Here is a 23,003-nt window from a genome sequence, read left to right on the forward strand (position 1 = left end):
GTCAATTGACTGGCAACCAGTCCAGGGTGTATCCTGCCTCTAGGCGAGTGGTGTCAAACGCCGGTCTTGCAGGTTTTGGATGTTTGCCTTCTCCAACACAGCTGATACGTACATGATCAGCAAGCACTGCATAAGCCTGATAACGATCCTGTTGATTGGAATCAGCTTGTGTTGGAAGAGGGAAAACCTCCAAAACCTGCAGGACTGCGGCCCCCGCGGACCGGAGTTTGACACCTATGCTCTAGGCCAGTGGTGGGCAAACTCGGTCCTCAAGGGCCGGCGTCCTGCAGGTTTTGGAGGTTTCCCTGCTGCAACGCAGCTGATTCCAATCAACAAGATCGTTACCAAGCTTATGCAGAGCTTGCTGATGAGCAGATCATATATCAGCTGTGTTGGAGAAGGGAAACATCCAAAACCTGCAGGACTCCGGCGTGCCCATCTCTGCTCTAGGCCAAAGTCAGCTGGAATAGGCTCCAGTTCGCCCGTGGCCTTAACTCTTTGACTGCCAAAAACGTTAAATAACGTTTAGTAAAATCCTAGGGAGGAGTGCCAAAGACGTTAAAAGACGTTTTTTTTTTTTTTCAAAACAGAGGTGAAACTAACCATTTTCTATTGTTGATTACTGAAAAACGGAATAAGGTAGAAACAAACTTTTTTTCTGATGAAAGATGAGAGTCCAATCTTTCATTTGGTAGTATGTGTGTTTCCATAGTCCAAACACAAAATTTTCTGTGGACCTTGAAAGATCAGTCAAAAATGTTTAAATCGGCTGGCACCCACGGCATCCCTTTTCTGAAAACGTCTGGCAGTCAAAGAGCTAATAAGGACACGGGCTGTAGAAAATGGGTGTATGGATTGTCCAAGTCGACCGCAATCTTAATGGCTCCAGAGTGCAGGACTTGTGGATCTAGTTCAGCCTTCGATCGAGGTCGGCAGAGTGAGCTTCAACCACAGTCCAGATCTAGTTTCACTGGAAATGGGTGGTAAGTCTTAAAGGGCTGCCTCAAGGTGATAGGCCCAAAACAGACGTGCTAGTTCACCGGAGCCGCTAAACTTCACACTTCTGTCTGGGTATTACGTTATAAACTGACGCAGTCACAGTCCCATGTCTGTTAGGCTTCTGAGACCACCACCAAAACCTAAAAAATGCACACTAGTCTCGCACCCCTTTCCTTGTTAGTGCCTTCACGCAGAACAACACAGCAAAAAGCTATCGTTTACTCTCCCTTTGTTCAAACTGTCTTGTGTGTGACATTCCCACTTGACCGTATTGTGTAAAGCTAACACTCCTCCTTTTCTTCTCCTCCTCAATGATGCTACAGTCATATATTAAGAATAAATAATGAAGAAACTCATCAGAGGAGACTTTGCATATAGATAGCCTACTTAAGCCGGAAGCAGCCATTAACACAAGTTGCGGGGAGGGAGCGTCGGGTAATTAGAGTGGATCGCCTTGCCTCCTTGAGAGTGTGTGTGTGTGTGTGTGTGTGTGTGACTAATAGAGAGGCCAGACCGACAGAAGGAGGACACGGTACACAAAAAGGACCGAGGAAGTCATTTCTCACTTACCCAACTCAAACGGGAAAAACCAGAGCATTCAATAAATGTGGAGTATGCAAGCAAAGGGAGGATTACACAAACAAAGTTTCAATTACGCTTGAGTACCCCCCCCCCCCCCCCCCCCCGATACACAACATCCTCCAGGTAACCCATGCAGGTCCACATGCACCTCAGCTACATTAAAAAAGCCCAACTGTTATGTAACAGTGGGATTGATTTATTTTTAAATTTGGCCGCCAAAGTCGAACTTGGCATTGGTTTAGTAGTAACTTTGGACGCTAGGCCCCTAAAGGCAAGCTAATTTTAGCAAGAGAGAAAATAGAGTGTAAAAAAGTGTTATCATTTTTAAATTTTTCAGGGTACTTAAAAAAAAAAAAAATCACAGATTCGCCATTTGAGGAAACACCGGTCGCAGCGTTGGGGGGGGGACTCGATGATGTTTTTTTGTTCATCTTGGTGACACGATGTACTCATCCTTGTTTGAGCTCCACAGTTAATTATAAAAGAGCAGCTCATTAAAGACAGGATATATTAAATAATGTTAGGGAGTTGGCACCATCCATCAAACCTCCAGTCTGTGTCTGGTTCATCAGGGTGGAAGTCGAGCCCATCAATCAAAAAACAGCGTGTTGCAGGAAAACTAGTCTATTGCTTTATTATAATTTGCAGCAAGATTGTTCAATATGTATGAAAGTTTTTCCTCAATGGGCTTACGTGTAATCAAAATGAGGTTAGCTTGGCATAGCAGTATTGTTAACGTAGTGATACTCACGTTTCTACGAATAAAAAGGGGATTCAAAGCTAATGTGACAATGTTGCATGGCCTACACAGGATGTATGAAACACTTTTAAATGTTGATATTACAGCATATAACAATAATTATCAGAGGGTAGAAGGCAAGGCTACTTATCGCACTAGCATTAGGACAACACAATATTCACTAATAACATTTCATTTTCTTAAGTGTGAGACTTTCTAGCATGGTCCTGTATATCAACAATTCAATGACAAATACCTAAACAGTATTTGAAAGTTACAGTTGAGTGCATAACTTTGATTCGACACACACAGCTCAAATACAATGAGAGTACCAAGCATATTTAGCAACCATTGTTTCAAAAGTATGGCTGACGTCGCTACTCGGCTTAAATGTATTGAAAACATTTTAGAGTAAATATGTCATCCATTCAGCTATTACTATTCGAACCATTTTTCTTCAATACATAATTATTGCCCAAAATGCTTTCCCATTCAATTTTCAAGTAAAATGATCAACCAAGCAAGTGTTAGTTAGTTTTTGTCCCAAATAAATGTAATGGTAAAGTTTAACCAGTAATATAATTAGTAGGCAAACAACCCAATTTTATCCAAAAAATTGTGTGACAGTGATACATTAAAAAATTCTTCTTCTTAATTCTTAGCAAATTCACTTCTTATAATTTGGTCACTATCACTCCTATCTCATGACCTTTTTCAGTGGACTTGTCATGGAAGTAAGTCGGGTGCAAAAGATGCAACCGGCCTCTATTTCAAAGGTCACTCTCCTTGGTTGACGGCGAGGACATCTTGCTATTATTCCGCATCTTTGACCCAAATGGACACTGCAATCAGTTTCAATTGACACACAAGAACTAAAATGGGAATCAGTGAAGCACAGGCTGCTAAAAGACTGAAACAATAGGACATCTCTGGGACAAATTTGTTTTTGAAGAACCCCTGAAAAGAGCTCAAATGAACCCAAAATGTCAGCTTCAATCCAAAATGGACGACTTCGTATTTATACGATTTTTATGTTTTGTTTTTTTATGCTAGAGCATATAGAAGACTTTGATGCAGCTTCTGACATGAAGAGGTGACTTGGTAGTTGTTACAAATAACGGCCAGCATGTGGCAGCAGAGTATAAGAGATCAACCAGGGCCATGTTGAAAAAAAGCTCATGTACCCACAGTTCTAAACAGATTTGTGAATAATACAGAAACCTAGCTATATTCTAGTGCTAACTGCTGCAAAACAGAAACAGATGGAACAATATTTTTTTTCCTGATGAAAGAAGATACTCTAATCTTTCTTTTGGTAGGTTTCATGTTTTTATAGCAATGGAACACAATATTCTGTGGGCCCTTGCAAAATCAGTCAAAATCCAGTCAAACAGCCGGGAGAGAAGGGGGTTGCTTCAGTGAAAATGGCTGCGAGTGAATGAGTCCCTTGTGTACGGTATTGACGCGGCATGTGGGAGTTCAAGTTGAATCAGGAATTTCCGGCTTCTGACGTATCAGAGGCTTAATAATGGCGGATGTATTGAAAGTGATTGACATCGCCAGGCATCTAACGACCTGAACAGGGCACGGCTGCAACGGCGAGTGAACACGCATTTTGCTTCAGTGATGGGTAGTGGAAGTGTCTCGTCGGGGGACCGAGGCAGCAGAAAGGAAAGAAAGTGCTGACATGCGAGTGCACCCCCTTTTTTTTTTTTTTACACCTCCAATAGCTTCATAACAATTGAGAATAGATGACCTGCGATAAACCCTCTCTCTCTCTTTTGGTGAGCTCCTTAATGGAATTGCGCGCCTGTCCCAAGTCGCTGTGGTCTATCGACTACTCTTGTCGGTGAAAGCGGAGCCACCTTGAGAGGGCAGAATGCACCGGTAGATTGATGGGACTACGGAAAAAGCAGCCACAGGACAAATCTTCAACCTCATTGCAGGATAGGAGAGAATGTAACCTATTGCCGCCATGTTATCAGACCTCCTAAAAAAAATAAAATACTACATACGTGGTCCCCCCCCTAATAATAAAGCTGGATTTTGACGGTGTGCGGGGACTTGTCCAACGCTGTGTTGTACAAGAGGTCAAGAGGCAGACGACAGGCCGATAAGATGCTTATCCGACTGGTGAGGTTGCGCTGCCTTATCTCTCTTCAAAGGTCCTCTTGGCCGGCGGCCAGCCTGACAATGAGGAAAGCTCAACGGGCAGCTAATTGATTCCCGACATTTTTTTTTTTTTTGCGACCTGGAAGCTGTCTTTTTGCTAACGTGATTGAAACGTCGTCTGTATCTTTCGTCGCATCTGGATGACATAAAACCTTCCTGGTTGTAATTACCTCTTTCAAGGGCAGTGTGTTTTGGTTTCGAAGGCCACAGTTTGTTTAGCCATCTTTGAGGAGAAACAGGGCTGCTTGTAGGAGCTTCTAATGGTGCAATCTACACTTATCAGGACCAACTAGGCCAGAGGTGGGCATCGAGGGCCGGAGTCCTACAGGTTTTGTATGTTGCCTTTCTCCAACACAGCTGATATATGATCAGCTCATCAGCAATCTCTGCCTAAGCCTGTAAACGATCGTGTTGATTGGAATCAGCTTGTGTTGGAACTGAGAAACCTCCAAAACCTACAGGACTCCGGCCCTCGCGGACCGAGATTGCCCACCGCTGAACTAGGCATTTAACGGGAAATCATATTTGTGGTAAAAATTTGCTCGGTATGGTACAGAGGCCTACTGAACGCAACATATGAGGTAAGGAAGGAAGTGTCACTGCCACATGATTACTCTAAACAAATACAGTGCAGCTCAGCATCTGGCATTGGGATGCGTTAATACATGATTAACTCATTCACTGCCATTGATGACTATAGACTACAAAAATTCATTTGAACTATTTCTATTAGTTTAAAATTGTTCCCACTTTTGTTAACGAGTATGAAAACCTAGAATTTTTTTATTGTACATTTAGAACAGTTTTCACACACAAAAATTTGTGATTAATTGTGAGTTAACTATTGAAGTCATGCGATTAGAATTTTAATCGCCTGATGCTCCAAATTTTTCAATCTTTTCTTCTTCTTTTTAAATCATTCACTGCCATTGACGACTATAAACGTCAAAAATGTATTTGAACTATTTCTATTAAAACCTAGGGTTTTTTTTCTCTACATTTAGAACAGATATAAAATTTGTGTTTAACTAGTGAAGTCATGCGATTAATTAAGATTTTAATTATAAATTATAATCGCCTGACGCCTTCTAATCTTTTCTTTAAAAAAAAAAAAAGGTAAAAAAATAGGGGGCGTCAGGTGATTACAATTTTTAATTGTAACTAATCGCGTGACTTCACTCGTTAACTCACGACTTAAAAAAGAGAAAAGATTATTGAAAATTAGGTGATTAAAATTTGTAATCTTAATTCATCGCATGACTTCACTAGTTAACTCACGATTAATCGCAAATTTTATATCCGTTCTAAATGTACAAAATATATATTTTTTTATAGGTTTACACACTTGTTAACGAAAGTGGGAAAAAATGTTAAACTAATAGAAATAGTTGAAATGAATTTTTTTTTTATGTCTATAGCCGTCAATGGCAGTGAATGAGTTAATGCGTTCATTTTTTTGTGATTAATCAATGAGTTAACACTTTAACTTTGACAGTACTAATTTATTTATTTATTCTTTCTATTTATAAGTTGTATTTGAATTAAATTAAACTTTTAAATTAATTTAATATATACAAATGATTCTCTCTTGATTGCAGTCATGAAAACAACATTCACATTACTGGGATCATATATATGAATTTGTTGGATTAATACAGTTCATCATTCAGCAGGTATTCCGAAAACACTCCCACTGTCACTTAACTCATTCACTGCCATTGACGGCTATAGACGTCAAAAATTTAATTTGATCTATTTCTATTCGTTTAACATTTTTTCCTCACTTTTGTTAACAAGAGTATGAAAACCTAGAATTTTTTTTATTGTACATTTAGAACATATATAAAAGTTGTGATTAATAGTGAAGTCATGCAATTAATTACAATTTTAAAAAATTATATTTTTTTATCGCGTCAGGCGGTAATTTTTTTTATTGTAATTAATCGCATGACTTCAATAGTTAACCCACGATTAATCACTAATTTTATATCCGTTTAAAAACAATATTTTTTTCCCCTAGGTTTCATACTCTTGTTAACAAAAGTGGAAAAAAAATTAAACTATTAAAAATTGTTTAAATGTATTTTGGACGTCTATAGCCGTCAATGGCAGAGAATGAGTTAATGAAACCATGAGGGCATCTATTCAATATAGCCAATGTTATGGAGAGGGGGTGGGGGGGGGGGGGGTCACCTTGTGCTTCTGGTAAGAAGTCCCATAAATGGTGATTCATTGTGTTTTGTGCCAGCCTTTCAAAAAAAAAAGCTCATTGAGCTAATGCAACCCTGCCGAGCAGAGTCTTTTTTGCGTTATGACGCCAATCCATCAGTTTGGTAAATGACGTCATATGTTCATCTGTCGCCAGCCTTCTTGCTTCTCAGACTCACCACCACAACACCCGCTGATACTGGAAATAAGGCAGATTAGGAAGGTGAGGGGTTCTATTAGCCGAGATCCAGGAAGTCCGTCATCTTTGATGTATACGTAGACCGCTCTATTGGCTTGTATAAATACGGATATATTTCAATGGAGAAAATTTGCATATTAAGTGGATTCAACTAGACAGTGATGAATGCCATTAGATGAATGCTAAGATTCGAATGCATGTGCTTATGAAGTAAATTGAAACATAAATTATGTGAAAATTACACATTTTTAGTAGTAGTTAAATGAAAACTGCAATTTGTCAAAGGTTGGGATTTAGTCATTTCAGAGAAATTATAATCCATATCCTGATATGATAGTCAGTTGGTATCGAACCATCAAATGTACTAGAATGTGGTCCAAGCGAGGTTTAAACCCAGGTTCTCCGTGGCGACATGCAAATGCGCTAACAATTGAGCTAACTTGACTTGCTCGAAATAATTGCTAACGACGTATTTATTTTGAAAAGTTTCATCTGGTGCTGAAAGCTAAAATGCGTTTAATTATTTCAGTGAAATTATAATGCATTTCCTGATATGATAGTCAGTTGGTATACATGTACTGTAAATCACTTAGCATAACGGCAGTGGATATATTTGCAATGTACAGTCGGAGGTGGGATTCGAACCTGCAACCTCCAATGCACTTTACCAACTGCACCACCGAGCAGTATCAGAAAACTGGCAATGATGATCGCTGTACAATATGTAGTTAGAAAACATTAAATGTCAGTCCCATTGAAAATGAATGGAGAAAAGTTCAATATTTGACGTTAAATGGTGCGAATAGTGTCAAATCAGACAATATATACCCCGGGAGGCGTGACTTTTTGAAGCAAGTGTAAATTTGAATGTTGTAAATTAGAAGTATTATGTGGGAGTTGTTTTACGGTAAAAAAAAAAAAGTGAGGAGAATAAAAATCACAATAACATATGTGGGAATGCTTCAGCATTCACACAATTAAAGGGTTAGTCAAGGTCAATTGTAATCTCTTGTACAAAATTGACTACTTCACTGAATATTTTTTTTCTTTTGTTTCTACCTGGATGGATGATGAAACCTGTTGATTGTCTCATTAGCGGTACATTCTCTTTATTTTTTCAAAACCTTCCCAAGATGGACCCCCCCCCCCTTCACTCAGAATACTGCACATATCTCTTCTACTTCTAATTATCTCCGGCTCATTATTCGGCATAAAGATACCATCCAGCGCCTAATGAGAGAAGAGACGAATGTTTCTTTTGGGATGGAGGCTTTGGGGGGGAATAGGTGTGCGGTAAGGAGCGCCGTGAGGGTGGTGCAGAGAGACGGATGGTCCGTTTGAACGGGATCCATGCTTCTCTTTATCGATCCTCCGGTGCGGCTTTGTCCCGCCTGATGAGGCGTATCCATAACGACCTTAAGCTCCTCCAAGTCAACAGATGTTGCTAGCGCAGCTAACTGCGTGCATTTCAATAGTTCCAGCTGCCGTTTATTGCCTTATAGCCAGGGCTCTCAGCAATCCGTCTTACTTTGCGCAATTCTTTCAGACGTCAAGTGTGTGCACACAAGCTTCCCTCTGAGCAGCCATATTTGTTTTTTATTGTTCGGTCTAGCGGGGGAACTTTCCGCTACGGTGCCCACACAGCATTGAGTAAGCATCTGGAATAAGTCACAGCCCCGCTAATGGAAATCCATTTAGCCTCGGTGTGATGTAAACGTCGTCGGCGCAGGGGAGCAGAACGACATGCCGGCTTTCCTTTGAGCCTGGCAAGGACACGCAAGGTGAAAAATCTACAAAAGTAACGCGCATCAAGCACTTTCTTTACTAATGATCTTGTTCGGGGTTGCAGAAAGTTGTTAATCACTTAACAGACTGGACGCATTTCTATCAGCAAAACCTGTTGACAGGAAATCAAGAATGAACTGTATGACACTCAGCTAATTGAACCACTACAACAATGGCCAGAAATATATAGATTGGTGTTTTAAATAGTCAAAATGTTGTTAAATGTTGAACGTTGAATTTTGGGCCCTTTTTCGAATTTCTAGCGTTTTCATTCAGTTTCATTTGTGCATTTCTTGAAAATTTGAATAATAACGGGTGGATGGAAACCCCCACTAATAAACTGATTTTCATTGGTTAATTTTCATAAATTTTTTGTTTATTATTACATGTCAAATTCAAGTTACGGTATTTCTGTGATCACTGCGAGTTTTTCTTCCGTTAACCAACAATTTTGTACACGTTTGTCGGTGCAGCTGCTTCCCCTTTGATGACAGTAAACGACCCCGCTGGCTCCCCATCTTGTCAGCTTTTCTTTTCACGCTAACATTTTGTCTTATCAATTCCCTCGCAATTCATTGCCCTTCGTCAGGCATCTTTTCATTTTCGCGTCCTTGTCTGCTTGATAGTATTGAAACGTCCAACCCAAGGACGGTGTGACGGCAATTAGACGAGACAGATGACAAAAGCTTTTATGCTATCTGGCTACCCCGAATGAGAAAAAAAATGAGATCCAGCCCTGAAGTGTTTCCATTTAAATTCAATAAGCTTTGCCTGTATTTGAAATTTTGATGATGGACAGTCATGCTAAATGACATGTGAATTGCCGCATAGTGACAGCTTTTGATGAAAGGGGTGTGGGAAGTTATAGGGGTGGGTGGACACCTGGTTTATTGGCGTCCAGATGCTTCGACCCGACATGGGGTCGTTTGAGAGTCACAGTGGGAGTTGCTCTTCCTCAAAGCCAGACATCATTAGAGCAGCCTGTGTTCCTAAATTTATGCTAACAAGGCTCACAACACAGGCCACCATAAAACCAGTTTAATACCAGGAAACACCTGCTGATGCCGTACGGTTTTAAAGGCTGTTTGGATTAAGTTAATCAATGGAATTAGTGTAATTAAATGTACTAGGAGATAATGCTACAAGCCCTGAGGGAATGTGTAAAAAATAAAAAATGAATGTTTTCCAAAGCAACAGACAGCAACAAAATTTTCTTAAAAGGGACATGTGTGTATTATTTAGTGCCGGCGTGCAGGAGCAGCGAGCAAGTGTGACTAACGAGAACTTAGCTGGGGCAGCTGGCAAGAACTAGCTGGAGCGGCTAGCAAGAGCAGCTAGCAAGAACTAGCTAGATCGCCTAACGAGCTGCAAGGCTAGCGGGAGAATTTAGCAAAAGCTAGCGAGGGCAAAGCGGCGGGAGCCGAGATTATGGGACTCAACGACGACCTGCAGGTCCCAGCTGTGGAAAGTAAGCAGCGGTCGACCCACCGGGTCCAACACGAGCTGCAAGCACCACCAGAGGCTAAATACATTTGTGAAGTTCTTCTCTTTCGGGTACGAGAGATGGTGGCGAAAAATGTTAGCTTCCTGTAAGGCACAGCGTGACCTATATAGTATAATTAGCGATTACTAGACTTACAATTTTATATATATATATATATATATATATATATATATATATATATATATATATATATAGTTATGTTCAAACATATATTTTTTGCATGTTATTGAAATTAATAAGTTTTTTTTAATAATGAATTATTAGTTCACCACAAGATGGTGCTAAACAATACACACTATTTCTAACACTAATGTTGTGTATGCATTCCCACTAGTCTAATCTCAGCATTCTGATCAATATTGCAACAGATAAGAGATCATTTCATTATAAATACTTTTTGTGACATTTTTGTCTGGGTTTGTCATGAGCTTTTTCCAATGTAAAATGTTGTACGGCTCAATAAGTTAGGCTTGATTTTTATCTTAATATCACAACAATCAATATGGCAGTTTCACATCACATTGAGTGTCTAAACATAATTCCTTAAGTTACTGAAAGTCAGAACTAAAAAATGTGACCGACAGCGTCTGTGCTTGAGGCTGTGCCCATCGAGACTTCCATGTGGGCACTTTTAATCATAGAGATGGACTGTTTCTTTCCTCTGGGCCCCTTGAGGCCTTTAGTTGTCTTCACTGTGTACCTGTAACAAATAATGGACTGAAGATGGCCCCCAGTGGCCCTTCAAGACATAATAAAACACACCACAAAAGTTCAAAATAAATAAATAACTGCAACAAAAGAAAAAGTGCTACTTCTGTCCAGGTATGCATCCGCATCCCAAATTAAACATTGAGTAGCCTAAAAGATTTCAGACAGTACTGTTTCACATGGACAGCAAGGAAACAAGGTTGACAGTGCTATACTGCCATCTGGTGGTTACTCGAAACAAGCACCATGACAGGAAAGAGAATCTGAAAACTTTTTTTTGTCCTCCTTTATCTGCTCAAAAACAGTCGGGGTAGAGACTCGTAAATACTAAAGGATTCTCATATTTTTGGTCGTGCTCTGTCGAACTATGCTGCCTTTTACAGGTCAGTCTTGATACTACACACTGTTCTGATCTGAATATATGACTGGATAGCCGATAGGCCAAGACTTTTGAAGGCGCGAGGCCGCCATATTGCTCCTCCCAAGAAACGTTTCTCGGCATACGAGCATATACATTTACAGTATCGAATTTGGCGAACATTTGTTACTTAGTAGAAAGAGCATAATTTATGATGTTTTAAATGTGTTAAACATAAACAAGATGACTTCAGACATTTTACAACCTGCCTTAAATACATATATTAATTAGATGTTTAATGATGTTTACTGTAATTCAACAAAAGATGCCTCTTCCAAATATAATATTGGAGTCTAGGGAACAGAGCGATAATAGAAAAATGGGGTTTCATAGCAGCATATACCGTCCACTTATTTTTTTACTTGTTAAAAAAAAATAGTGTCCGCTTCGTCACAAACCCGCCGGCCCTATACTAACTAGTAACTACCTACGAGCTGTATATGTCTAATCTTTACGTACACCGTATAGTTTATGTAGTCTGCACGCTAGATGGGAGGCGCAAGATGGCTGCCATGCCGCTTCAACGGCTTGTATGGGCTAGTTAGTAGCTATCCAGTCATATATTCAGATTAGTAGAGGAGACCCATCATTGTTGGTGACAAGATACTTGTAGAGTATGCTGCATTATCTCAATTTAGTACGACACACAATGAGGGGAGTAAGAAACCAGAAAGAGCACAGGGATATTTAATAAAATTCTTTAATCATAAACTTGATGCAAGTTTAAAATTACTTTACATGGTCAAATTCACCCTTGCAATAGGGGTAACAAAACAAAAACAAAATCTGAACCAAATGCAAAGCATGCTAACCAGTGCATAACTTAAGAAGCCAGGGGGGACAATCGTGGTTTTGTGGAACGTAATCCGGCATCCGTTCCGATCTCGGATCAGCGCCGGTTTGGGGAACTGTTGGCGTATTGCGGGGGAGCTGCTTTCAGTGCACATCAGACTCAGGGTTAACAATCATCAGAAAAGGTAAAAGGTTTTGTTGGATTGGAATTTGTAACTTTATCTAACCTGGTTCCACACACAGTGCGGCACAAAATAACTGCCAAGTGCCAAGACGTAGTTGCTGCTCTGTTAATGTCTTTAAAACTTGAGCTACAAAATAACATTTATCCAGAATGAAATGAAAATGTTGTTTCTTGACTGAGTTTGATGCCTTTAAGAAATGTCAACGCTGTTAAAGGCTGACAAAAAACAGATGTTCGGTTTCCACCCAACAGGGCCTCGCGTTGCCTTTCAGTAACTTTGAGGAATTGGGATATGTTCACATGCGCAGCAATGATCAGGATGCGGATTTTGAAGATCCTTAGCTACGTTTGCGGTATGTATTCCTGAGTTTGCGCCCACCCTCCCCATAGGATGCCAGCATGAACACGGATTTTGTCTGTCGTTCTGGAAAAAATGTCCACCTGGTAACGACACGCGGATCGACAGCCGATGTTTTTGTAGTCTTTTTCAGAGGAAAATGACGGAATTAAGCCTGCGTTCACACTTGGAAGTTTGGTGTTCTCGTTCATTCACCCAAAAAATAATAATAATACAGCGCCTGGTTGATTTGGACCATATTTGTGGTGGGTCTTGGTCCAAGCTGAGGTGCGAACACAACCTGGTGATGAAGCTTCCAATGCCACTTTTTAGAACATCTTCAAAACAAAGCTGGTAACACCCACAACGGGTGTGCATTAAATGGAATGAACACGGAACAGGATAGGAATCACTCGACATCACAGAGGCGTTGAGTTTCCGTGACGGTGGTAGTGAGGTGCAAAGTTGGGACTATTGCTGCGAATTGAGGAAAACAAAGACACCATCGAAGGACAACTCGGAAGGTCACTTTTGCTTCCCACCTTAAGACGTCCACGAAGAAGGGATTGGCGTTGTGGCTTGCGAGAAATAAGCGGGCCAATTAAATGAAGGTTCGATGCATAGCCTGACTGAGGTTCATCCGGTTAGAGGAATGACAAAAAAATAAAAATAAAAAAAAGCCTCAGGAATGCCAGAGACAGCTGTGATAAAGAGGCGCCATCAAACAAAAGGGGTCAATGGTCTCTTTTACACAAAGCCAGAATTTGCCCACCGTGTTCAGGAGAAATGACACGGAAAGGTGGGGGCGAAGTCAACGCTGTGTATATCGGCTTTCGGAGGTAGTATCAGAGCCGTGAACCTAAAAGGGATGCCAAAGATATTCAGAGACTTCGGGATAGACAAGTTGAACACTGACACTTTTCCTGGTTATCTTTTGTTGTGGCTCCAATTGCAGGTATTTTTTTTTTCTCTCCAGGCTTTCTGTGTAAAAGAGGCTATTGTCACCTTGATTACAATTTAAAAGAAAAAAGGAAAAAAAATGCAGTAGTCATTAGTCTTACATAAGAATATGGCGTACTTTAGTTTCCTTATGCAAGAGTATCCATGTTGCAACTTCTTCATTCCAAGAAGGAAGCTGCTGTTGATAGTCTCAACCCACGCGAACTTACTCAGTCTCAAGGACCTGGGACGGGGTTTGATTATAAACGTCCTCTTGCTGAAATACAAATGTACACGTTTACACTGTGGCGTTAAAATCCACTTGTTTACAGCGCGAGTCGATGCCGTCCTGTTCGGTCCATTTTTTTGTGTGTGTAGAATTCCCGACGCCAGGTTCAAGGTGACGAAGCAAAGGTGTCCAGGTTGCCTTCACCTGAGGCCTTCAAGCTTTGAAAAGACGTCCAAACGGAAGCTGGCTCGCCTTAAGTGGAAGGTCCGTGGAGATGTTGTTGAGCACGACCGTGGCGGTGTGGTCCAAAAATAGCTTCTGCAGCCAAATAGGCAACGTCCCGTTAAAAAAATGAGCTTCAGTGATGGCCGACGCCGGCGGGATTATTTAGTCCACCGTTTTCAACGGGAGATAAATATGTGACGTCCTAAGCAGAGGTGTGGTCTATTTGCTTATGTGCTTGTTTCTGGTTGGTTGGTCACTAGATGAGGAATTTTGGCTTCACAAAACGTTCAAAAAATAATAATTGGTCGCAAGGAAAATAAATCTAGGGCATGGAGGGCGGGGGGGACAAACATCTTTAGCCATCCTCCTTTGGGGGTGTGTACCATCCTGGAGGCAAAAAGCAACAACGGATTCAGTACATGAGAATGTTTTGATGACAATTTGAGCGGGAATGGGGTCACAGATTACGCTGTTGCATTTACATTAGTTTTTTGGTTTTTTTCCATCATCGTTGCCTTCGCAACTCGACCTACACTGTCACTTAACACCAATTCAATTTTGTCCGTTTGTGTCCATCTAATTTGGATTTTGAGCTGAAAGCACTGGGTCAACTCTGGTTCGGAGGTTAAGACTGTTGACTGTCGAAGACACGAGAATGGCAACAATGACAGCAGCCACCTTTTCAAGGTCATTAAAAGTGACCTTGCATCACATCCCTTTGGGTCTTTGGTAAGGCTGAATCGGCGTTAGAACCCTTCACCCCTCCTGCAGGGATATTTTACTGCCACTGTAATGAAGAGTCCATATCTAACAGTTTTTTGTTCCTTTTTTATGTAAGCACATTAATATTGCTCTAAAATGTTGTTTTTTTTCCTAGTATTCAAACCAACGTGTATCGTATTGTTTGTGTGCCAGACTTTCTGGCGAGGGAATTTTCAGCCGTCTGTGCTGTGACTTAATGGGGGCGGCCACACAACACTTCTTTCAACCACAATCATAATCATTTCAGAAACTGAATCCAAAGAAGCATGTTCGGTAGTGTTCAAAAGCTACAAATGTCACAAAAATGGTTAAAAAAAAAAAAAAAAAAAGAAAAGAAAAATGAATACTAACCGTTCTTTTCGTGGATCTGGACCAGGGATTTGTAGGACTGCTGTGCTCTGGCTAGATTGTACTGGTTCTGCAAGGAGAGATGAATCAAGGTCAACCTTTGGGACAATAACAACATATAAGCCATTTTAGAGATCAGACTTCTGGATCTAATGACCAGCATAAAATGGAGGACTGTTGAATATGTAATAAGGGAGATTAATTCAACAATGATTAATATGATGCATTACAGTTTATATACTATACGTCCTAAAACGGCTCACACGTGACTTATTTGTGAATATAAATTAATTATTGCACGATATTATTTATGGACAATTATTCATTATTATTGGGCCAGGCTGACAATATAATACATCTCATTGTTGGAGTATCGTTTATTTTTTAAATGGGTATTTTTACTATAAAAAAACCTTAATTTAAGATTGTCTGTACAAGGAAATTAATAAAATCCACAATTGACAGTTTATTTTTCAGTTTATTGACTAGATATTCAAATGCACATAATAGAGAGTACCACAACGGAAACTGGAAATACAAGTTTTACACATGTTTCCTATGCCATTGTTGATCAAAATAACGTCCCCTGAGGTCAGCTCTAATGAAGCGGTTTTCTGTAGATAAAAGCACTGCACGGCAACGACATTTTTGCGCACACTTACTTTGTTGGCTCCAAACTGCACTCTGGCTTTTCCCTTGACTAAAGTGGCATTGATCTGCATGATGACAGACTCAATTGAATAGGCACTGCTCCAACCCTGCAGGCAAGTAAGTGAGTAGTTATAAAGGGTCTTAATTAGATTAAAAATAATACACACACTCACGCACACACACATACAAAAAAAAAAAAAGAGCAATGATGATGACATGTCAAATCGGTAAAATTACCGAATGAACAATACTGAGCTCTCCAGGAAAAAAAAAAATGATAAAAAATAATACAAATAAAAATAAAATAAGAGGCACAATCTGAGTCTTTGAGAAGACGTAAAGAATAAATCACCTGTTTGGTGAGAAGCTCCATGCACAGGGCACCTCCTCCAAGAACGTAACTAAAGGGGACAAAAGAGAAATTGTTATTCTAGTCTTTCTTTAGCCCACTCATTGAAACGTCATTGTGGCAATTTGGCAAAGGTGGTGAAACATTTATAGTTAGTACTTATAACTAGACACATGGGTGAGCTTGATTGTGAAAAAAAAAAATTGTCAGCATGTGGGCGGTAAATGGTGACAAATTTTATCACTTGCCATCAGATGAACATTTTGGGAAATTCAGCCCCCAAAGATAGTTTCCCTGAGCAACATGAAATTTGGTAGCCATTTTGACCCACAAATAAGAACCTTTGCCTGAAAAGATACAGGAAGTCTGCCATTTTGACATGAAACAGTTAATTTAATTAAAAGGTAGTTTTGGCCATTTCCAGGCGTCCTTAAGAAATTGAAATTTAACGGCTATGCTAGACAGATGGCCGACACTAAAATGAAAAATAAATGAGTTTTTGTTATCGTGTGTGGGTGGAGCATGGCGGCAACGTTTGATGGCCCGCCGTAAACATTTTGAGTAACTCACCCCCCAGAAAGCACAGGCGACACAACCCGCACAAATGGAGGATCAAATGGGAAATTATCCTAAAAAAGGAAACGCAGTAGATTTAAAAGATGGACTTTTTTTCTTGCAATTCTACAGTATGCCATAATTGTCAATATACTTACTTTGTAGGAGAAGTTAAGTAAAATGTAGTCCATTCCTTCCTTTTCCTTTAAGACTTGTAAGTCGCTGTGTAAGGGGCTGTCGGGATCCACGCTGTGGGTGAACACAACACAACACGACATTCATTAGTTAATGTACTCCTAAACAAATCCAAGCCTCATTCAAATGTTTACTCACGTTCGTAGTTTGACATGCCATTCGTACAGGCTGTCGTTGATCAGCTCCACCGAATAGATACCTGCCATAAAAAAATGGGAGGAAATACAAACTTTCATTCATTATCTCTGTCATGGGTGCAATGGTTCCCAAGGTGCAAAGCAGCCTACCCGTCTTGTAACTCTGGGACCTGTAGATCTCTCGGAGTTCTTTCATCAGGCGGTCCGAAGCTTGCACAGAACCAGACACGGCTCCCTGAAAGCGATTGAGCAAATCAGTGGAAGAAGCATGTTTTAAGTGAACCAGAGTGGAAAACTAGAGACATTAGGGAGGTAGGCAGGAAATGGCAACTGAGTGCTAAATGCTGTCAGACTTGCCCTCCTGATGCTATTCTGCCTTCAGAGGTAGTGTCAGAATTAAAAGTGGTTGGGTGACACATTTGAACCGACATCTGTATACAAGGGTAATCCGCAACAAAAGAGGGGTGTGAAGTTTCACATTCTCCCGTCCCGTTGCATAAAATAATGATTTAAAATAATGATTTCATTTGCCACACGAGGAGAGTTGTCATCGAGTTATGGGGTGAAGTCACACACTGATGCAGTAATATATCTATTGTGTAAAAGGCAAAGGTGATTAAACGCCTTCCTGTTGACATACAAACTAGTGGTGCAACGGATCACAAAAGTCACGCTTCGGATCGGATCTCGGATTTGAGTCACGGATCAGTTTTTTGGATCAGCCCCCCCCCCCCCCCAAAAAAAAAGATAAATACTACTTTGTCTTTATTTTGTAAAGCGCCTTTTCCATTCAATTAAAAAAAAAATCTATTCAAAATGCCTAATATAGCCGTGTAGGATTTAGTGTCTTCATTGATTTTGTAAAGCGCCTTTTCCCATTTAAAAATAAATACAAATGTTTTTTATAGAGCCATACAGTGCAATGTGAGGCAGAAACATTCTTATTTTTACATAGTTCATGTGTAAAATAACAAGCTATTAATAATGGCTTAAAGTTGTGTTCCTATAATCTAAACAGCTAAGTTTGACATTTTGAGTTGCATGTTTTTCATTTTTAATGGGCAAAAGTGTTTTATAAAATAAATGAAGACAAAAAAAATTATATATATATATATATATATATATATATATATAATGAAAATACCTCAACGTGCAATTTAAGGCACTTCGCTTCCTTTAAACATGGGACTGCATTACAAAATAGCCTTGGTCCAGAACATTGAAAAAGAATTAAAGTAAGCTGTCAAACTTACTGATCAGCCGGCAGCCAGACAGTCGTTGGTCATGCTAACAGCTAGCCGCTAGCCACTTACGTCAGAGACTTCTGTCGTATCATACAATCAATGCTGGCGTAATTAATTAGCGGTTTCTTAGCGTCCTAAATGAGCGATTGAATATGAGTTTGGGATAGCGTTGTGTTGATGTTGCTCGCAGCTACAATGTCAATCAACTACGATTATAGAAACGTCTAAAAGGGAAGTCAAGCTAGCCATCACGCCACGACGTGGGCAAACTTCAAAGTAAAAGTGTACTAAGACTATTTGCTTTGCCGTCAATGTATTACTGTATTTGGTAAACGTTATTGTGAAGTTAGGCTTAGCATGTTTCAGCTTCTGTGAATGCACACTTTGTTTATGTCCCCCCCGACTCACATTCAAGTGGTCCTGCCTCTGGTTCTTCCTAATCTTCTCCAGGACGGCGAGATTCTCTTTCTCGATGCCATCGTCTTCAGACTTCTTGCCTTCTACGGGCTCCTCCTCTTTCATTTCATAGTGGTCAAGGTCCTCAATGTCCTGTCAGAAGTCACAGCCAAGATGTGAATAACGCTTAAAATATGAACCAGTATGTTTACATTCTGAAGAGACAGAGCCGTGTTTTGCTCTCGCCATTTCAATGTCCATCTTGTAAACAGGAAGTATTCTAGTCCAAATATTGTTACCTCTCCCATCTCTTCCTCCTCCTCTTCTTCTGACGTGACCTCCTCTGTCCCATGCTACAGACAAACACGAACGTCATTCAGGCGATCACAATTTATTTGGATGCATTTTTTTTAAAAATGCAATAAGTATTGTCGGTCGTACCTTCCGGTCTTGTCCAACAGGGCCGGCAGGTAGCGGCTGGTCCAGCATCTCCACATCAGGATGCTGGGGAAGGTTGTAGAGCCGGCAGAGGTCACAAATCAGCTTCTTTAATTGCTGTAACAGCTGGAGAAGACAAAAGCAGATGTGGGGGAAACATGTTGACGTTAATGAATGATTCAATGAGCCAAAGAGACTTGATTTGAACTAGTTCCTGGAAATCAAGGTGTGTAGCTCCTTGTCCACAGTTAAAGAAGGTAATTTATGCTGCCATCATGCATATACAAAATTATGCCGTTTTACATCGTACAAAAAAATAAAAAATAAAATTAAAAAAAGGGTGGAGGGTGTCACTTAAACCATGCAGTGTAAATATAATCAATAGACCTAATTTATTATAATCCCAAACAGTGGGTGCTAAATTGCATATTCATGACAACAGGTTATGCGTAATTTACTACCACGGCAATATTTTATTCAGGATACCAAATAGGTTATATTCATGGTCACAGGTGAAAAAGTGGTATTTAAAAAAAAAAAAAACACACACAAAAAAAAAGGGTTGCTTGCATTAGGTAGCACTGATGACGCATCCCCAAGAATATTTGGGAGAGCAACACAAGCACAAAACATTTGAAACGAGGGAAATATAAGTTTTAGTGGAAGCAAAACAAATAAATTAATAAGTTACAGAAAACATTTTTGAGGAAGCCAGAAACAGCTACACTTTCTTTGTGCGTCGCATTTAAATGCATTTACACATCCCGCGTAAAGTTGTGCTTAAAACTTGGGAGAAACTGCTCTGGGAGAAGCCAGCCTAGCACCGATTGTCACAGTGTGCTGAAATGAACTAGACACATGGAAAAGCAGATCTGAATAGAATTTGGTCATAGGTGGCATGAAGCCTTCATGTGACTGGCTCCAAGTCAGCCCTTCCATCACTTAGAAGTTCCAATATGATACGTTGCAACCATTTTTATTTGCATTCCTAAAACGTTTACATGAACGGAGACGCTTCCCACACAGCATCTCATTTTGCCTGCGCTATCTCGGGCACTAATTTGTGTGCTGGTTTGCACATGTCAACCAGACACGCTATTTAATGAGCAGCAGTCCCCAAAAAACAGGCCGTGGATTAGTATCAGTTCATGGGACAATGTGCACCTCGCTGCACTGAGAAACTGAAGAAAAAATATTTCATTTATCATAAGTCTGAAAGAAGATTTTAAAAACCAGGTGTATCCACCCATGTCTCTGTACACAAGCCATGTCTCGGCCATGTGATACAGTAGGAAGTGGTAGACACTAAATGATTGTGCATGATATGGTGGCGATATTTACCAAGGTGCTGCCTTTTCTCACATCCTCCAGACGCTCCAAAACTTGTGCCAAGCTGGGGTCGTCAGAGTCCACAAACCAAATAGGCGATGTAGATGGATATGACTCCTAAACACACAAAAATAAAGCAAGTTTAAGTCCATGAGTTGCATTTTAGTGAGTTTGTTTTGTTTGTTTGCTATGTTTTGTTGTTTGTTGAGACGTGAGACATAGGAAATGATCCTCTTCATTTTAAGGTATTTTTGGGATTTATTAAATCACTTTAAATTCACTATACGGTCCTTTATTTTCTTTCCTTCCTTCCTTTGCTTTTGATTGTCTTTCAATCATTTGTTTGCAAATGCGTTTCAATGTTGTCAATGTACTTGTGTTATTTTTGCTTTGCGAATTCCTTAAGCTATTCTGTTTGTAAATGTTTTTAGGTGTTGTGCTTAATTATGTTGTGTGACGCACATTATGTTGCCTTGTGTATGATATGCTAATATAAATAAAGTTGCAATGCTTTCCGTTGGTCTGAAAAATAATTTCAACCTGTGTTATAGTAGCAGGCTGAAAAATAAAATGCCCTTCCACTAGATGGCAATTAACCTGTGTGTCCACTTGTGACATTGTTTTCCTGATCAAAAATATACTCACCCTCCTAAAATAAAGTCATATTTTGACCAATATATATATATATTTTTTCTTTATTTAACATTTCCTCAGGATGCTGCATCGTTAAAGATATCATTCAAATTCTACCTCTGAAATGAAATTCTTATGATCAAAATTTTTTGGGCGGGGGGAAAGACAAAAAAAGACTGGCCATTATTTTTAGTAAAGTGACGATATGTGTCTGCTTCATCTTTAATCAACAGCACTGACGCGAGAGGCAGCCTTCCAGTAGCTGCGTGTGTTTAGTTTATGAAAAGTAGTTTTAGTTTCAACAGTAGATCGTTCTCTCCTGTCTACATATATGAATATAGATCCCACTGAGCTAAGACTCGATTCGTTTGAGTGATAAAAGTACATTTACCTTGAACCTAAATAAAATACACATCTTATCTATCTAGATCTTTCCCAGTGTATCATGAGCATACAGCGCTAGCACGGAATCTGTTACCCAACTAGCATTTTTTTCAGGCTAACTTTAGCTTGCCTGCTAACACCGATATAAACATGTCAATCGCCGCTACCATACTGACCGTTATGTTACAGTGTATAATCAGCAGCTTCTCCCCGGTTACGTTGAATTGACAGCTCAACTCGTCGGGCTTCCAGTCGATAATCCGGAATCGTTCGTGGTTTGGATCGAAAATAGACTCCAAAAACTTCAGTTCGGCCTTTAGCCCCGAAACCGACATCTTCCACGCATCTCCGGCCGGGCCGCTTGGGGAGGGGGAGAAGAAGCCTGGGCTTGAGCTCGGAGCTAGCTTAAGCCACAAGCAAAAACAAAAAAAAATAAAATTAAAATAAATATTTGGGTTTGATTTTGGAGTTCAACAATGGCAATGTGTCGCTCGGGCTCCCCCGTGTGAGTCCTGTCGAGCCGGTGCCTTCCGCGGAAAGCGTCCGGTTCAAGTTAATCTCAATTCGATATGTTTTCACCGACGTAGCGGCTAACGTTAGCGTTTAGCACGTTAGCATGCTAGTCCGTTGTTGTTGTCTTTCCGTCTATTGTTGTTGGCCGCCTATGATGACAATTGTCTTAAAAAGCTCCAAAGCGGCGTCCGCTCATCTCGTCCGCTCGCTCCCATGGCACGGCACCCCCGTTATTCATCGAAGTGGCGGGAGAGCGCACGGTTCGCCCCGCTACGCCGCTGCGGGTGGAAATAATCCGCCGGAGGAGGGACAGTGTTTTTCATCCCGGTTCATCTACTCTTATTTTAGTTGGACTCTCTGTTGGGGTTTAAAGATGGCGTTCCGCGAGCTCGCCGTTCCCGCAGCATCCCACAATCCACCGCGCGGGATTCAGGGCAAAAGTTTAGCTGAAATTCTATTTTACTTTTTTAATCCAACAATATATCTATAGTAGTTATGCTTGAACTCTATAATTTTCCATTTATAATTTTTGTCTTTCATAAAGTTTTCACCCTTACAGTTTTTGCAGCAGTCACAGTTCAACAAACCGGAAATATAATGTTGTTTAATTTTTCATGGTAAAATATAAATGTTGTTATTGGTGATTTTAGTTACGTCATTGTTGAGGCAAAAACTTCAGCGTGTTTGGTGAGACCAAGGAGAAACACTCCTCCTGGATTGCATCAAGGAAAGTCTAGGAAGACGGGCTCTCCCATCTCTGGGTTTGAGGTCACAGAGGTGTTCAAAAGGCCCTTGGTGGCAGGGTTCCGGGATTGGATCTTCATCGAAAACAGTAAAGCGTGGTGATAGCCAGCATCATGCGCTGTGGCTGTTTGTTTTTTTGTTGGAACTTGGGCCAACGTGGGAAGTGCAAACAGTTTCAAATACCATTCAGTGTTAGCACAAAACACTTCTGTCTTCTGCTTCAGCTAATCCCTAGTTATAAGAGGATATACTTGTGCAACCACATCTCAGTTGTTTAGTTTTATTTACTCTCTCTGAAAGTTTTT

General features: G+C 40.3%; 1 protein-coding gene across 2 annotated transcripts; it reads right to left on the reverse strand.

Moving 5' to 3' along the window:
• Positions 1-11,998: 11,998 nt before the first annotated feature.
• ube2q1 (ubiquitin-conjugating enzyme E2Q family member 1) lies at positions 11,999-22,358 on the reverse strand. Of its 2 annotated transcripts, none has more exons than XM_077564056.1 (13): positions 21,618-22,358; positions 20,437-20,541; positions 19,099-19,221; positions 18,957-19,010; positions 18,670-18,810; positions 17,168-17,252; positions 17,019-17,079; positions 16,844-16,934; positions 16,701-16,759; positions 16,134-16,182; positions 15,793-15,888; positions 15,134-15,228; positions 11,999-14,407 (listed from the first exon to the last, which is right to left on the reverse strand). In XM_077564056.1, the coding sequence occupies exons 1-13, from the start codon at positions 21,774-21,776 to the stop codon at positions 14,308-14,310; spliced, it is 1,218 nt and encodes a 405-aa protein (XP_077420182.1). In that variant the 5' UTR covers positions 21,777-22,358; the 3' UTR covers positions 11,999-14,307. The 2 variants fall into 2 exon arrangements, with proteins under 2 accessions (XP_077420182.1, XP_077420183.1); XM_077564057.1 differs by having other exon boundaries at positions 15,134-15,200; positions 21,618-22,356.
• Positions 22,359-23,003: the final 645 nt, after the last annotated feature.

The sequence above is a fragment of the Vanacampus margaritifer genome, chromosome 4 (assembly GCF_051991255.1).
Source record: "Vanacampus margaritifer isolate UIUO_Vmar chromosome 4, RoL_Vmar_1.0, whole genome shotgun sequence".
Taxonomy (NCBI): Eukaryota; Metazoa; Chordata; class Actinopteri; order Syngnathiformes; family Syngnathidae; genus Vanacampus; species Vanacampus margaritifer.